Raw genomic sequence first — 18292 nt, forward strand, 5'->3', positions numbered from 1 at the left:
TGGGCCTGTCCTGTAGTAGGTGACTTTTGGGTACCCTTCTGGCTCTGTCAATCTGTTTCTTCACTTCACCAGGTGGGTACTTTTTTCAGAGTAACAGCCGTGTTAGTCTGTATTCGCAAAAAGAAAAGGAGTACTTGTGGCACCTTAGAGACTAACCAATTTATTTGAGCATGAGCTTTCGTGAGCTACAGCTCACTTCATCGGATGCATACCGTGGAAACTGCAGCAGACTTTATATACACACAGAGAATATGAAACAATACCTCCTCCCACCCCACTGTCCTGCTGGTAATAGCTTATCTAAAGTGATCATCAGGTTGGGCCATTTCCAGCACAAATCCAGGTTTTCTCACCTTCCACCCCCCCACACAAATTCACTCTCCTGCTGGTGATAGCCCATCCAAAGTGACAACTCTTTACACAATGTGCATGATAATCAAGTTGGGGCATTTCCTGCACAAATCCAGGTTCTCTCACCCCCTCACCCCCCTCCCAAAAACCACACACACAAACTCACTATCCTGCTGGTAATAGCTCATCCAAAGTGACCACTCTCCCTACAATGTGCATGATAATCAAGGTGGGCCATTTCCAGCACAAATCCAGGTTTTCTCACACACCCCCCACCCCCATACACACACAAACTCACTCTCCTGCTGGTAATAGCTCATCCAAACTGACCACTCTCCAAGTTTAAATCCAAGTTAAACCAGAACATCGTGGGGGGGGTAGGAAAAAACAAGGGGAAATAGGCTACCTTGCATAATGACTTAGCCACTCCCAGTCTCTATTTAAGCCTAAATTAATAGTATCCAATTTGCAAATGAATTCCAATTCAGCAGTTTCTCGCTGGAGTCTGGATTTGAAGCTTGTTTGTTTTAAGATAGCGACCTTCATGTCTGTGATTGCGTGAGTACTGTAGTTTTAAGAATGCTTGATAGAGATCCTGTAGGTGTTTGTCTCTGTCTGAGGGATTGGAGCAAATGCGATTGTATCTTAGAGCTTGGCTGTAGACAATGGATTGTGTGATGTGGTCTGGATGAAAGCTGGAGGCATGTAGGTAAGTATAGTGGTCAGTAGGTTTCCAGTATAGGGTGCTGTTTATGTGACCATCGCTTATTAGCACTGTAGTGACCAGGAAGTGGGCACTCTTGTGTGGACTGGTCCAGGCTGACGTTGATGGTGGGGTGGAAATTGTTGAAATCCTGGTGGAATTCCTCAAGGGCCTCCTTCCCCTGGGTCCATATGATGAAGATGTCATCAATGCAGCACAAGTTGAGTAGGGGTGCTAGGGGACGAGAGCTGAGGAAGCGTTGTTCTGAGTCAGCCATAAAAATGTTGGCATACTGTGGGGCTATGTGGGTACCCATAGCAGTGCCGCTGACTTGAAGGTATAAATTGTCCCCAAATGTGAAATAGTTGTGGGTGAGGACAAAGTCACAAAGTTCAGCCACCAGGTTTGCCGTGACATTATTGGGGATACTGTTCCTGACAGCTTGTAGTCCATCTTTGTGTGGAAAGTTGGTGTAGAGAGCTTCTCCATCCATGGTGGCCAGGATGCTGTTTTCAGGAACATCACCAATGGATTGTAGTTTCCTCAGGAAGTCAGTGGTGTCTCGAAGATAGCTGGGAGTGCTGGTAGCATAGGGCCTGAGGAGGGAGTCTACATAGCCAGACAATCCTGCTGTCAGGGTGCCAATGCCCGAGATGGTGGGGCGTCCAGGATTCCCAGGCTTATGGATCTTGGGTAGCAGATAGAATACCCCTGGTCGGGTCTCTAGGGGTGTGTCTGTGTAGATTTGTTCCTGTGCTTCTTCAGAGAGTTTCTTGAGTAGATGGTGTAGTTTCTTTTAGTAACCTTCAGTGGGATCAGAGAGTAATGGCCTGTAGAATGTGGTGTCAGAGAGTTGCCTAGCAGCCTCTCGTTCATATTTCGACCTATTCATGATGACTACAGCACCTCCTTTATCAGCCTTTTTGATTATAATGCCAGAGTTGCTTCTGAGGCTGTGGATGGCGTTGTGTTCTGCACAGCTGAGGTTATAGGGAAAGTGATGCTGCTTTTCCACAATTTCAGCCCGTGCTCATCGGTGAAAGCATTCTATGTAGAAGTCCAGTCTGTTGTTTCGACCTTCAGGAGGAGTCCACGCAGAATCCTTTTTGTAGCATTGGTAGGAAGGTTTCTGTCGGTTAGTGTGCTGTTCAGCAGTGTGGTGGAAATATTCCTTGAGTCAGAGACGGTGAAAGTAGGATTCTAGGTCGCTGCAGAACTGTATGATGTCAATGGGGGTGGTGGGGCAGAAGGAGAGGCCCCGAGATAGGACAGGCTCTTCTGCTGGGCTAAGAGTATAGCTGGATAGATTAACAATATTGTTGAGTGAGTTAAGGGTACCACTATTGTGGGCCCTTGTGCTTTAGTGTTTTCCTGCATCAGTGCCTATATTTGTTGCTTTGTTTTAATAGAGACAATTCTATTTACATATTTATATAGCATCTTTCATCCAGAAAGATCCCAAAATATCTTAACAGACTTGGCAAACTGGCTCACTGTCCACAGGGATCACTGAATCCTCCAGTGAAATAAGTTAGTTCTTGACAGTGCATGCTTCACACTATCCAACAGTTCAGGACAGGATGTGAAAAAGAATTCTGTATCTAGGTGAAGTGTAGGAGCAGTCAGGAAAGCAGAACATGGCCAAGACATCAGAGTTAACATGCTTATTCTGGGGAAAGATGCCTTGGGATTCTTAATAACTGTAATTTGTCAAAATGACAGTTCTGTGTTTCATATGAATTACAGATGGGCTAAAGAGGATAAACTCAGACACACTGTGGCTTGGGGACACGTAAATACAAGAATGTCCATATTATTTCTTCTACTTTTCAGATTCATGAGACAATTGAATCTATAAACCAGCTAAAGATACAACGTGATTTCATGCTGAGTTTCTCTAAAGATCCCAAAGGATACATTCAAGATCTTCTCCGATCCCAGAGCAGGGATCTCAAGGTGAGCAGGGCATTCTGGGAGGGAAGAGGAGTCAGTCAAGCATGGGCTTGAGCTGTGCAGTTTCAGATTCATAAATTCCAAGGACAGAAGGGACCATTGTGATCATCTAGTTTGGCTTCCCGTATAACACAGGCCATAGAACTTCCCCAAAATAATTCCTAGAGCAGATCTTTTAGAAAAATTGTAATGTGAGAGAAGTGTTTGTAGCTCACAAAGGTTTCAACAAATATTTTTCATTGGTTCTGATCCATGTAGCTTTACTAAAAAGATTTGTGAAGTATTTTATTTGCTATTTTGAGCACCTGCGAGCATGGTAGGTGCTTTGCCATGCAAATCCCCCTTTATGACTCACCTTTGCCTTGATTTGTACAAAAAGCTGCCAGGTGATAATGACTAGTTAGAGGGCAAGTCTGACTACTGTTTATAATGAAAAATACTTCATTTATTTTGTCCACCTATTGTGTTTTCACCTTGGTCCAGGGACTGTCTTTTATTTCATGACCCAACACAATGAAGTTTTGATCCTTGACTGGGAACTCTAGGTTTTATTGCAGTACAATAATGAATAATAATGGTTCACAGAAACAAATAAAGACACTTTCCCTTCCCTTCAGAAGTCCTGAATGCAGATGTGTATTTGAGTTGTCTGCATGGAGTTGATAACTAAACTGCTATGATCAGACCCTGGACTTCAGGAAAGCAGACTTCGACTCCCTCAGGGAATGGATGGCCAGGATCCCCTGGGGGACTAACTTGAAGGGGAAAGGAGTCCAGGAGAGCTGGCTGTATTTCAAGGAATCCCTGTTGAGGTTACAGGGACAAACCATCCCAATGAGTCGAAAGAATAGTAAATATGGCAGGCGACCAGCTTGGCTTAATGGTGAAATCCTAGCGGATCTTAAACATAAAAAAGAAGCTTACAAGAAGTGGAAGGTTGGACATATGACCAGGGAAGAGTATAAAAATATTGCTCAGGCATGTAGGAATGATATCAGGAGGGCCAAATCGCACCTGGAGCTGCAGCTAGCCAGAGATGTCAAGAGTAACAAGAAGGGTTTCTTCAGGTATGTTGGCAACAAGAAGAAAGCCAAGGAATGTGTGGGCCCCTTACTGAATGAGGGAGGCAACCTAGTGACAGAGGATGTGGAAAAAGCTAATGTACTCAATGCTTTTTTTGCCTCTGTCTTCACTAACAAGGTCAGCTCCCAGACTGCTGCGCTGGGCATCACAAAATGGGGAAGAGATGGCCAGCCCTCTGTGGAGATAGAGGTGGTTAGGGACTATTTAGAAAAGCTGGACGTGCACAAGTCCATGGGGCCGGACGAGTTGCATCCGAGAGTGCTGAAGGAATTGGCGGCTGTGATTGCAGAGCCATTGGCCATTATCTTTGAAAACTCGTGGCGAACCGGGGAAGTCCCGGATGACTGGAAAAAGGCTAATGTAGTGCCAATCTTTAAAAAAGGGAAGAAGGAGGATCCTGGGAACTACAGGCCAGTCAGCCTCACCTCAGTCCCTGGAAAAATCATGGAGCAGGTCCTCAAAGAATCAATCCTGAAGCACTTGCATGAGAGGAAAGTGATCAGGAACAGCCAGCAGATGACAGAACGAGGAGTAATGGTCTCAAGTTGCAGTGGGGGAGGTTTAGATTGGATATTAGGAAAAACTTTTTCACTAAGAGGGTGGTGAAACACTGGAATGCGTTACCTAGGGAGGTGGTAGAATCTCCTTCCTTAGAGGTTTTTAAGGTCAGGCTTGACAAAGCCCTGGCTGGGATGATTTAACTGGGAATTGGTCCTGCTTCAAGCAGGGGGTTGGACTAGATGACCTTCTGGGGTCCCTTCCAACCCTGATATTCTATGATGATTCTATAGGCTGAGAAAGTGCAGAATGGTGGTAGAATGTGCCTTTGGATGTTTAAAAGGGCACTGGTGCTGTTTGCTGAGTAGGTTAGACCTCAGCGAAAGCAATATTCCCATTGTTATTGGTGCTTGCTGTGTGCTCCATAATATCTGTGAGAATAAGGGGGAGACGTTTATGGTGAGGTGGGAAGATTGAGGCAAATCACCGGGTGGCCAATTTTGAACAGCCAGACACCAGGGCAATTAGAAGAGCACACCGAGGTGCGCTGCGCATCAGAGAGGCTTTCAAAAACAGTTTCATGACTGACCAGGCTACGGTGTGACAGTTGTGTGTGTTTGTCCTTGATGCAAAACCACCCCCTGTGGTGAATGAACTGTAAGCCAGTCCCGCCCCCTTTGACCACAGCTGGCACAGGAAATAAAGTCCCTGTTGTTCTGAATCCATTCATTCATCTCCTCCTGTGTGTTCCGATCACGCTATCTGTATGCTTTCCTGGCTTTTGCCACCGAATGCCTCCATGCATTCAGCTGTGCCCTATCAGTGCGGGAGGACTGCACGAACTCTGAAAACATATCATCGCAAGTGTGTTTTTTTCACCTTCTGATCTGCTCAGGGTTGGAGTTGATACGGGGAGCATAGAAACATTTTCAGCTGAAGTGGGGGAGAAAAGGGAAAGTAGAATTTAAGAAAATGCATTTCTGAGAACAAAAGGGAGACTCTTTCACAGTGAATCAAGCAATTCACAGCAGACAACACATGTGTTTTAGGTACAAGGTTGCATTTTGCTTTTTATATTGAGCACCTGCCAGTATGGTGACACATCACACATGGCTGGGCAACAGAATTCTGTTTCCAGGCAGCCATGGTAAGCCAAAGGGTACGTGGGGTTGGCTTCTTCCGCTTTCATAACGTGTGGGAATGGTTTCAAACTGCAGCGCACCCTCCGTTCCCATAGCAACCAATGCCGGTTGGATTTGCCGTTTAAAAGGAGGGGCTGCAGTTTTGGGGTGGATGTGTAGCACACCCCTCCCCCCTGCATGGCTGTTCTCCGGGATGATCCCTTTTAGCCAAGTGCAAACAGCCCAGCATGACCGGGGTCTAATGTGCCAGGGATCACCAAGGAGGGGCTTACTGTTCCCTTACAAAAAGTCCCCTGTTTCAACCAGGTGACCGTGAATGATATCACTCTCCTGAGGCTGACACAGAAAGATAAAGACCGAATGTTGCATGAACACGACCAAAACCCAGGACCATTCGTTGCCATGCTTTGTGCTGCAATGATTCCAGACTACATGCTATTGGCTTGGAATGGTAAAATGTCCTACCTCGGAGGACGAAATAAGGCAGCCCTCCCCAGAAACCTTCTGCAAAGACTTGCAGAGTACCTCCAGGAGAGCTTCATGGAGATGTCCCTAGAGGATTCCTACTACATCCCCAGACATATTAACAGATTTTTCCTATAGCTGTACTGGCTGCAAATGCATCCCAATTGTTCAGGGCAAATCAAACATTAAACACAATTGCTTTTAACACCTATAGTTTAGTTACAAATATGCACTCACCAGAGGTGCCTTCTCCGCCTTCAGGGTCTGGGAACAATATGCCCTGGGAGGTATTGGCTCCAGGATGATGAAACGATCCTGGGTGCTGGGGAGAACAGATTCTCCACTTACCTGCTATGCATTCTCCTTCTCCTCCTCTTCCTCATCCACAAAAACCTCCTCCGTGTTGTGTGAGGCTGCCACCTTGCAGGTGTCCACAGACAGTCATGGGGTAGTGGTAGGGTCTAGGTCTCCCCCTAGAATGGCATGCAGCTGATCATAGAAGCGGTATGTCTAGGGCTCTGACCCTGAGCTACTGTTTGCCTCCTTTGTCTTTTGCTAGGCTTGCCTGAGCTCCTTAATTTTCACACGGCACTGCTGTGTGTCCCTGGTGTAGCCTCTGTCCACCATACCCTGTGTAATTTTGGTATATATATCAGCATTTCTTCTGGTGGATTGGAGTTCTGCCTGCAGAGATTCTTTTCCCCATACAGCAATCCGCTCCAGTGTCTCTCGTTCGCTCCATGCTGGAGCTCGTTTGCAATTCTGGGACTGCATGGTCACCTGTTCTGCTGAGCTTGCCACGCTGACCAAACAGGAAATGTTTCAGAGTAACAGCCATGTTAGTCTGTATCCGCAAAAAGAAAAGGAATACTTGTGGCACCTTAGAGACTCAAATAAATGCTCAAATAAATTTGTTAGTCTCTAAGGTGCCACAAGTACTCCTTTTCTTCAAACAGGAAATGAAATTCAAAAGTTCCCAGTGCTTTTCCTGTGTACCTGGCTAGTGTATCAGAGTTGAAAGTGCTGTCCAGAGCGGTCACATTGGAGCACTCTGGGATAGCTCCCGGAGGCCAATACCATCAAATTGCACAGTGCTGCGTCTACATTACCCCAAATTCGACCCAGGAAGGTTGATTTTAGCACTACTCCCCTCGTTGGGGAGGAGTACAGCAATCCATTTTAAGAGCCCTTTAGGTTGGCGGAACGGGGTTGGTTGTGTAGGCGCATTCCTTATAAAATCAACCTAACATGGCTAAATTAGACCTAACCTCATAGTGTAGACCAGGCCGTAGTTAAAACACCCTAATCCCCAGAGTAGAGAGTGCTAGGTTGATGGAAGAATTCTTTCATTGACCTAGCTAACACCTCTCAGGGAGGTGGATTACATACAGTGATGGAAGACCAACTCTCATCACTGTAGTAAGTGTCTACACTGAAACACTACAGTGGTGCAGCTGTGACACTAGTTTTTTAAGTCTGGACATAGCCTTATCCTTTGCTTCTCTGTGTTAACTTAAAGAACTTCCTGATGCTGTGTTCCAGGATGCAACTAGGAGTATCCCAGTTGACTAATAAACCCTAGTCTGTTTTTGAGAAGGCTGCATGGAGCTGCAGCAGATACTTGCTGAAGTGCATTGATCTCTGAAGAGGGTAAAAGTCTCTTAAAAGGAATGTGCTTTAGCCAGACTAGCTGGGCAAAGCTTAAGGTGAGAAGTGGGAGTGCTGGAGCCTGGCAGCACAGTCTAGGAGACATTGAGACCATGCAGTTTATCCTTATGGAAAAGTGTAAACCCTTGGGGGTTTTGCACACTGATGGGGTCCTCCCAGGTAACTATGTACAAGCCAGGGCATAGCATGGATTCTGTGCATTAGTGACAATATGCAATGCACTAAATGTCCCCTGCCTTGTTCTGTAACAACAGTTATATTTGCTCAGCTTTTCAAAGCAGTGCAGGGGATTTGGTCATTGCTTTTAATGACTTAAAGTCCCCTGCACTGCTTTGAAAATCTCAACCATTTTAAGATTTTTCTTTCCCCGTTAATTGTTCAAATCTTTTTATATTTTCTTGCAGATATTGAAAAAGTACCTCAAGTTTTTGGCCAATTTTGAGCCTTCAGTTTTCTCCCCTTTCCTAATTTATTAATTGACTGACTTTCTCCATAGCAGTTCTTTCCGTGTTGGGAAATGGAGTGGGCTCAGGAGAGATATGGATATTGGATAAAGACAGCACTTTAGTAAGCATTTTTGGTTAAGATCCTGACAATTTAATGCTGGTGAGGAAGCCACGTAGACATTGCTGGGACACTTTGACTCCAGGTATGTTGGAGGGTTACATGCAGATTATAAGAAATGTGCTAAGGAATTGTTGCATCTTTGTCACAGGTGATGACTGATGTGGTTGGGAACCCTGAGGAGGAGCGTAGAGCTGAATTTTATCATGAGCCCTGGTCCCAGGAGGCTGTTAGCAGATATTTCTACTGCAAGGTAAGGAGGAAATGTAACTTAGCCTGCTTGTGGCATGCATGCTGGCTAACTGGGCATGGGCAGAGTGAATCCTCCTGCCTGCTGATTGATGATGTGTGAATCTGCAGAATTGTACAGACTTATAATTTTTATTCTTTCAGATCCAACAGCGCCGGCAGGAACTGGAACAGTCTCTGGGAGTGCGTAACACATAAACTTTATTTACAGTCTCCCATTGGCATCATGAACCTAGAGCCAGTGGACGTCTAAGTGTTACTTAGCTCACTGTTACACATGGACTTGCTTAATGACTGGACAAGAATGTGCCATCAGCAACACCAGTCACAACACCAGCTTTAGCGTGACCCCTGAAAATCCTGCTAATGTGAGTGTCTCAAACCATTCCAGGCCGGAGAGGGCGCAAGATTTCTATTCCCCATAGAGGTGTCCATATTAATAAGGATTAAATGTTCATCCATCTACTTGCATCATTGAGTTTTAGTAGAAAGTTCAGACACTACACAACAAACTTATTGGACTATACCATATATTCATGGGTCGGGGGGGGGGATGCTAGATGTTACAGGAGACTGTGGATGTGGAGAAACAAAGGCAGTTCTCATTCTTCGTGGTTTCAGCTGTGATCTGAGAGTCTCCTATGACAACTTTCTGCACTGATAATTCCCTGAAAATGGACAAAATGTTCTACCAGCTGTGGAATCATTCAGTTACCCAAACACAGTTTCCATTCCAACTGGAACTGACCAAGGGGCTGCCCTCCCCCATGGGAGAGAAAGATTTCTGTCCATTAAGTGACAAAACATCTAAAAGGAAGAGGTACAGTCAGGCCATTCATTCTGCAAGACCTTGTCCCCTTGAGTGAAAGATGGAGTGAAGTCCGTTTCACCACACAAGCCAAGAACTCATCATGATGCTCAAATCTGCAATGCCGAGACGAATATAACTGCCTCTATGATAAGAAAACTGCCAGTGGTATCATTGGAGCCAGTAGTGGTGAGGTTGGAGCCAAAAGGAAGCATTCTGGGAAAGTGGAAATGACCTAGTGGTGCTTTGTGTTTATTACTGCTTTAGCTGCAGTTAGTATTACTGGAAGGCTACAATGTAAGGTATCTGATTTCATTACCTTTGTGCTGTGCTGGCTGTAACATAAGGAACAGTGCTCAAGAGATGTTTCCTCCTGATCACTGAAGTGCTGCAGAGTCCAAGATGTGCAACTTCATAGCATGTAAGAAAATTGCAGTGACTTCTCTTCTCTGACTCCATGGATGAACCCTATGTTTCAACCACAGATGTAGAACCTATACCAGAAAAAACTTTCAGCCCCTTTATTTAATCTGTAACTGTACTTCAGGATGCTGCTGGGTTACAAGCACTATCTGCCACAGTCAAGTTCCAGCAGTAGAGATTAAGAACTCCTAGAAAAAACAACTTCCTTCGAGAAGTATAGGAGATCCAGGCTATGAAAATTACAACCTATTAAACAGCCAAGAGGCAGGGAGTAGTGGCACATGCCCACTCCTTGAACCCTGAATCTATGTTGCACCCAAGTCAGTCTGTAATAATAACCCAACATGATTCCCAGCCCAAAAAGCAGTTGCCAAAGTTGAATGAATGACATATTGATGATTGATAAATCAAACTCCTCTTCTGGGATACTCCTACTTGCATCCTTTTCTTCACTCTCATGCAAGGAAAAATAAGTTCAGGTTTGTAGTGCACTGTTCTTCTCAACAATGTAGTTTGTTTTAATATTGCTATCTCCTCCTCTGTCATCTTTGCAGGTCTTCCCTGTTGGGGAATTGTCCTCTTCTGGCGTACTCCTGAGTTTCCTTTGTCCAATTCTGGAAGGGGACATCCATGTCTCTTCATTTAACCTCTCTGCTTTTGTATACCATAGTTTTCACTCTGACCATTGTGTTCAGAGACCTGTTTGAGCATTTGAATTTGGATTGTGATGATGTACCAGTCAGTACTATCTTATAAATTCATTTGGTGTGAGACAGATCCCTGCTTTGTCCTGGATAGTGAGGCCTTTTATTGTAAATGGGGGAGCACACTCCTCAATGCTTGGGCTAAACCATTTCAATGTTAAAACCACTCCAGTCCTGCAGTCTTAAGCTAAGGCTAGAGTGGGAATGTGAGGTTCCTGGGATGTGAAAGATATTCAGCTCTCATTTACTCCATTAACCTGACCACAGGCAAAACATTCTGAGGGGAAACAGAGTGAGTTATCTGCAACTGTGCTTCCATATTTATTAGGCTGCTGTATCAGTTGTGTGCATGCTATCCAGTGTGTAGGCTCTTTTCAGCACATGTTAAACAGAGCAGCTACATTTAGAGGATGGGTTCAGTCTCCAGTAGTAAGAAATACATAAATAATACTAGTTTGTTTGTGTGAGGAAAGGAAGAGCAGAGGCTGGGGCATAGGTATGCAGCACATAGAATCATAGAATAATAGAGTTGGAAGGGACCTCTGGAGGCCATCTAGTCCAACCCCCTGCCCAGAGCAGGACCAATCCCAACTAAATCATACCAGCCAGGGCTTTGTTAAGCCTGACCTTAAAAACTTCTAAGGAAGGGGATTCCACCACCTCCCTAGGTAACGCATTCCAGTGTTTAACCACCCTCCTAGTGAAAAAGTTTTTCCTAATATCTAACCTAAACCTCCCCCACTGCAACTTGAGACCATTACTCCTTGTCCTGTCATCTGCTATCACTGAGAATAGTCTAGATCCATCCTCTTTGGATCCACCTTTCAGGTAGTTAAAAGCAGCTATCAGATCCCCCCTCATTCTTCTCTTCTGCAGACTAAACAATCCCAGTTCCCTCAGCCTCTCCTCATAAGTCATGTGTTCCAGACCCCTAATCATGCTTGTTGCCCTCCGCTGGACTCTCTCCAATTTCTCCACATCCTTCTTGTAGTGTGGGGCCCAAAACTGGACACAGTACTCCAGATGAGGCCTCACCAATGTCGAATAGAGGGGGACGATGACGTCCCTCAATCTGCTCGCTATGCCCCTACTTATACATCCCAAAATGCCATTGGCCTTCTTGGCAACAAGGGCACACTGCTGACTCATATCCAGCTTCTCGTCCACTGTCACCCCTAGGTCCTTTTCCGCAGAACTGCTGCCTAGCCATTCGGTCCCTAGTCTGTAGCTGTGCATTGGGTTCTTCCGTCCTAAGTGCAGGACCCTGCACTTATCCTTATTGAACCTCATCAGATTTCTTTTGGCCCAATCCTCCAATTTGTCTAGGTCCCTCTGTATCCTATCCCTGCCCTCCAGCGTGTCTACCACTCCTCCCAGTTTAGTATCATCCGCAAATTTGCTGAGAGTGCAATCCACACCATCCTCCAGATCATTTATGAAGATATTGAACAAAACCGGCCCCAGGACCGACCCCTGGGGTACTCCACTTGACACCGGCTGCCAACTAGACATGAAGCCATTGATCACTACCCGTAGAGCCCGACAATCTAGCCAACTTTCTACCCACCTTATAGTGCATTCATCCAGCCCATACTTCTTTAACTTGCTGACAAGAATACTGTGGGAGACCGTGTCAAAAGCTTTGCTAAAGTCAAGAAACAATACATCCACTGCTTTCCCTTCATCCACAGAACCAGTAATCTCATCATAGAAGATGATTAGATTAGTCAGGCATGACCTTCCCTTGGTGAATCCATGCTGACTGTTCCTGATCACTTTCCTCTCATACAAGTGCTTCAGAATTGATTCTTTGAGGACCTGCTCCATGATTTTTCTGGGGACTGAGGTGAGGCTGACTGGCCTGTAGTTCCCAGGATCCTCTTTCTTCCCTTTTTTAAAGATTGGCACTACATTAGCCTTTTTCCAGCATCCGGGACTTCCCCCGTTCGCCATGAGTTTTCAAAGATAATGGCCAATGGCTCTGCAATCACAGCCGCCAATTCCTTTAGCACTCTCGGATGCAACTCGTCTGGCCCCATGGACTTGTGCACGTCCAGCTTTTCTAAATAGTCCCTAACCACTTCTTTCTCCACAGAGGGCTGGCCATCTATTCCCCATGTTGTGATGCCCAGCGCAGTAGTCTGGGAGCTGACCTTGTTCGTGAAGACAGAGGCAAAAAAAGCATTGAGTACATTAGCTTTTTCCACATCCTCTGTCACTAGGTTGCCTGCCTCATTCAGTAAGGGGCCCACACTTTCCTTGGCTTTCTTCCTGTTGCCAACATACCTGAAGAAACCCTTCTTGTTACTCTTGACATCTCTCGCTAGCGCAGCTCCAGGTGCGATTTGGCCCTCCTGATTTCATTCCTACATGCCCGAGCAATATTTTTATACTCTTCCCTGGTCATATGTTCAACCTTCCACTTCTTGTAAGCTTCTTTTTTATGTTTAAGATCCACTAGGATTTCACCGTTAAACCAAGCTGGTCGCCTGCTATATTTACTATTCTTTTGACACATCGGGATAGTTTGTCCCTGTAACCTCAACAGGGATTCCTTGAAATACTGCCAGCTCTCCTGGACACCTTTCCCCTTCATGTTAGTCCCCCAGTGGATCCTACCCATCCGTTCCCTGAGGGAGTCGAAGTCTGCTTTCCTGAAGTCCAGGGTCCGAATCCTACTGCTTACCTTTCTTCCCTGTGTCAGGATCCTGAACTCAACCAACTCATGGTCACTGCCTCCCAGATTCCCATCCACTTTTGCTTCCCCCACTAAGTCTTCCCAGTTTGTGAGCAGCAGGTCAAGAAAAGCTCCCCCCCTAGTTGGCTCCTCTAGCACTTGCACCAGGAAATTGTCCCCTACGCTTTCCAAAAACTTCCTGGATTGTCTGTGCACCGCTGTATTGCTCTCCCAGCAGATATCAGGAAAATTAAAGTCACCCATGAGAACCAGGGCGTGCGATCTAGTAGCTTCTGCGAGCTGCCAGAAGAAAGCCTCGTCCACCTCATCCCCCTGGTCCGGTGGTCTATAGCAGACTCCCACTACTATATCACTCTTGTTGCTCACACTTCTAAACTTAATCCAGAGACACTCAGGTTTTTCTGCAGTTTCGTACCGGAGCTCTGAGCAGTCATACTGCTCCCTTACATACAGTGCTACTCCCCCACCTTTTCTGCCCTGCCTGTCCTTCCTGAACAGTTTATAACCATCCATGACAGTACTCCAGTCATGTGAGTTATCCCACCAAGTCTCTGTTATTCCAATCACGTCATAATTCTTTGACATCACCAGGACCTCCAGTTCTCCCTGCTTGTTTCCAAGGCTTTGTGCATTTGTATATAAGCACTTGAGATAACCTGCTGATCGCCCCTCATTCTCAGTATGAGGCAGGAGCCCTCCCCTCACAGACATTCCTGCCTGTACTTCCTCCCGGTATCCCACTTTCCCACTTACCACAGGGCTTTGGTCTCCTTCCCCCGGTGAACCTAGTTCCCTCAGCCTCTCCTCGTAAGTCATTTGTTCCAGTCCCCTAATCATTTTTGTTGCCCTTCGCTGGACTCTCTCCAATTTTTCCATATCCTTCTTGTAGTGTGGGGCCCAAAACTGGACACAGTACTCCAGATGAGGCCTCACCAATGTCGAATAGAGGGGAACGATCACGTCCCTCGATCTGCTGGCAGAGAACATGTGCCAGAGAACTTTAGATTAGGTAAATTTTCCCCTTCAGGTGCCTGATGGTCATGTGTTGAGATTCCAGCTGTGCTGCCTCCTCTGATAAGAGAAGATGGAGTGGTAACAGCCTGTCTTCCTTATACAAGTCTGACACAGTCCAGGATTTAATTGGACATTTCTATTGCCCCATGTCTGTACTTTCACGTCAGGTTATTCAGAATCTCCATTAGTGTTGTTGCTTCCAACTTACATATTTCTACCACTGCAGTATGTTACTGCCGTAGACTAACTAGGGATAACACTGAATATATCCAGCTAGAGGTTGTATTCTCAGAGTCTCCCCCAATGTAGTCCAGAATTATATTCCCCAATCATTATTCTTAGGAGTGGCTGACAGCTATCTCCCTTGGCTAAATTGAGTATGGGACTTTGATTTTTATCATTGTTTAGAAACAGTCCTGCACCTATTCTTTTACTGAGGAAGTAAAGAGAGAAACAGTCCCTTGTATTATGGCTGTACAGCCAGGAGGAGCCTGAGCCAGTACTGTAAGCAAGAAGGAAAATTGCATGTAGGGAGAAACAATACAGCAGGATTGGGTAGAAGCCGAACAGCATTGTAATCATGGCAGAATTTGAACGATAAACTAAATTGAATTAACTTAATTAATGGATAGAAGATGTTAGGAAGGCTCTGGGAAAAGCTCTCAGCAGATGATGAAAGAGGCAAATCCTGCCTGGTGCATGAAAAAGGGCCTACATGGACTAAAAGATCCCTTCTGGCTATTCTGTTTTGATGCTGTAGGACAACACAAATCTATGCAGGGTGCAACAAAGGAATCTAGCATCTGTCAGAGAAAGGGGGTAGATAACAGCATATAGGTCCATATCTATATATATATGGTGTAAACTAGAACCTATAGCAGATGACTGGAAAAGGTTTAGTGCAGAATCCATGGTGTTCCAATGCATGGGGACAAGGAAGGTGCATCTTGGAGTTGAACTGTGAAATTGGCAGGTTTGTAACACTCTTTTAGTTATCCCTACTTTGCACAGTGGATAAGGATTCAGAGGCAGTGGTTCCTAGAAAGTACAGAATGAAAAGACCTATTTGGCCATCTAGGCAGTTCCCGCAAATGAGTGGTGGAATTCAGCAGTGGGAAGACATGGAGCAGAGAGCACTTGAAGTGCCATTAAATCATAGCACAGACTAATCAATGCAATACCATTTGGATATAGCACAGTCTATGTAATTCAGTCTGCTCACTGTGTGTATGCAAGTATAAATATATATGTGGAATAACCAAGTGAGACAGCCAGTCTGATAACTGCTGGGTAGGCTGGAAAATGGGTGTGCAGGGCACAGCCTAATAGTCTGTCATAAACCTTGTCTGAATTATGGACATTGTAGAAAAAATTTTCACCAGTACTAACACTGGTTCAGATGAAACTCATAGTATTGGCCATTCTAGTGCAGAAAGCACTCCAGCTGCCAAAACTGATTGTCGCACCATGTTTAGAATCGTGCCTTGCAGCATTGGATGGCACAGTCCTGGTGCAGCTTGTGAGTCACCTACAACAGAATGCCCTTGTTAATACTTGTGCAGTCAAGACTAGTCAGGTTTCTTTCTGTTAAGAGCTCTTCCACATGCAGTGAAAGCAGTTGAGGGCAAAGCAGACTGTTTTCTTGAAGAGTGTTTCCTCCTTTCTTGTAACTGCTCTGTTGTTCAGTGAGCTGCATCTGGTCCATCAGATCTTACCTTGTATGACAAACAGCTTTGCCAATCTTATTCAGGAATGGAACTCCATAACTTGTGTGTGTGTTTGTGTGTGTATGGGGGGGCACAGAGAGTGACAAGAGAAAGCGAGATTTCCTCTACTGTGTAGCCACCATATCTTTGTTGTATGATGCAGAGTGATTCGTAGAAAAGCTTTTAACAATAAATAATTTGTTCCTTTGTAACCTTTGCATTTGCATTACATCTCTCAACAAAGCAAGCTCCATAAGCCCACTGTGAAACAATTGCACAGTTGTTTGCGAATTTTTTTAACACACTACAAGCAGAAGATTTCTGCAACTTCTTGCTCCTTCTAGCAACTCAGAGGACTTCAGTATCTTCCTGAAGATTGTAAGCACAGCTCTGAGGTTTTTGGGGAGTGGGGGAGAGCAGGGGGTTACAGGGAAACTGAAGGTCCAAACTGTGACTCATATTTACATATGTCTACAATGGAAAATTGATAAGCCAGCTTTTCCTGCTGAGTCCCAGCCACCATCAGAAATGTCTATCCTCATTCATATAGGCTTCTTGCTGCCATTGGAAAAAGACTCAACACAGTGAATATTTATTTTCTGGAAACCGCCTCTTTAAAGGGATTGGGATAAGGTTGGGAACTGTCTCCATTGGGCATTTCTGGGAAGCATCTATCTTGCCATTTCTTGTCTAATTTATTTCAGTGGCAGCTTCAGGGTTGCATCACCTCCAGCTGTACCACAGAGAGCACCATATAAAAATCCTGAAGGACTGAGTAATCCCCCAAAAGCCTGAGTATAGGTAGGTCTGCTCACTTGGTCTCTGAGCGCCCTCATCTTTAGTATTCTGTGACAGGAGCAGTGTCGAACTGGTAAGGCTACTGGGATACTCTGGTCAAGTTGGAGTGGGCTGAAGGCAGGGAGTGGGCCCAGAGCAAGCTGTATCAGAAAACAGAGACATGGGAGGGCATGGGAGTGCAGCAACACAAAGGTGAGGGGTTTTTCATTGTCTATCATTTTCTCAGGGAGGTTGAGACCAGAAGCAGGCAAAAAGTAGGTTTCAGCTGGTGGCAAGGTGTCAGGAGTACCTGGACTTTGTTCAATTCCTCAGTGAGAATGGAAGACGGGTGAGAGAAGTGGCTCTATTTTTTTTCAGTTCAGTGAGGCCTTTGTGACTATATTTGATATTTCAAAGACTCCCACCAGCATGGGTGTAAAGTATATTACCAAGATCGTATGTTCATTTGGGCCAATTTAGCAAGATGCAAGAACTCTGCAGGAGACAGTATTTAAGGTAACAACAAGCTAAGGAGCTGTACAGGATAAATGCCTGCTGAGAGCGTACAGTGAGCAGAAGGGAGATATCAAGCGAGTGCATCTGGGGCTAGCAGCAATTTAAGGTGAGAATGTGGGTCAAGGAGAGGCCTAGAATTACAGTTAGAGCTCGGGGTAAAGTTTTGGGATTAGGGTGAAATTGAGTGTTAGGGTTTGGGTGAGGGATTGGGTTATGGTCAGGATCAGGGTCTGGGTTAGGTTTAGGGGGAAGATTTAGGGTTAGGGTTTAGGGTTCACCTAGGGGTGACAGTGGACGAGAAGCTGGATATGAGTCAGCAGTGTGCCCTTGTTGCCAAGAAGGCCAATGGCATTTTGGGATGTATAAGTAGGGGCATAGCGAGCAGATCGAGGGACGTGATCGTTCCCCTCTATTTGACATTGGTGAGGCCTCATCTGGAGTACTGTGTCCAGTTTTGGGCCCCACACTTCAAGAAGGATGTGGATAAATTGGAGAGAGTCCAGCGAAGGGCAACAAAAATGATTAGGGGACTGGAACACATGAATTATGAGGAGAGGCTGAGGGAGCTGGGATTGTTTAGCCTGCAGAAGAGAAGAATGAGGGGGGATTTGATAGCTGCTTTCAACTACCTGAAAGGGGGTTCCAAAGAGGATGGCTCTAGACTGTTCTCAATGGTAGCAGATGACAGAACGAGGAGTAATGGTCTCAAGTTGCAGTGGGGGAGGTTTAGATTGGATATTAGGAAAAACTTTTTCACTAAGAGGGTGGTGAAACACTGGAATGCGTTACCTAGGGAGGTGGTAGAATCTCCTTCCTTAGAGGTTTTTAAGGTCAGGCTTGACAAAGCCCTGGCTGGGATGATTTAACTGGGAATTGGTCCTGCTTTGAGCAGGGGGTTGGACTAGATGACCTTCTGGGGTCCCTTCCAACCCTGATATTCTATGATTCTATGATTTAGGGTTAGGGTTGT

The 18292-nt window shown here is 45.4% G+C and overlaps 1 protein-coding gene across 18 annotated transcripts in view; it reads left to right on the top strand.

The window, feature by feature from the left end:
* The window catches only part of SMARCD3 (SWI/SNF related BAF chromatin remodeling complex subunit D3), a 225019-nt gene extending 208778 nt beyond the window's left edge, over positions 1-16241 (top strand). For 17 of the 18 annotated variants that reach the window (XM_078851894.1, XM_078851895.1, XM_078851892.1 and 14 more), the window contains 3 exons: positions 2888-3010; positions 8579-8680; positions 8821-16241. In XM_078851894.1, coding sequence (XP_078708020.1) covers positions 2888-3010; positions 8579-8680; positions 8821-8874 — 279 coding nt within the window. In that variant the 3' untranslated portion in view covers positions 8875-16241. Of the gene's footprint in view, positions 1-2887; positions 3011-3624; positions 3691-8578; positions 8681-8820 lie in introns of those variants that run through there. The other variant, XM_073335003.2, reaches the window with a different exon arrangement.
* The last annotated feature ends 2051 nt before the right edge of the window (positions 16242-18292 follow it).

This window comes from Lepidochelys kempii, chromosome 2 (genome assembly GCF_965140285.1).
Source record: "Lepidochelys kempii isolate rLepKem1 chromosome 2, rLepKem1.hap1, whole genome shotgun sequence".
Classification (NCBI taxonomy): domain Eukaryota; kingdom Metazoa; phylum Chordata; order Testudines; family Cheloniidae; genus Lepidochelys; species Lepidochelys kempii.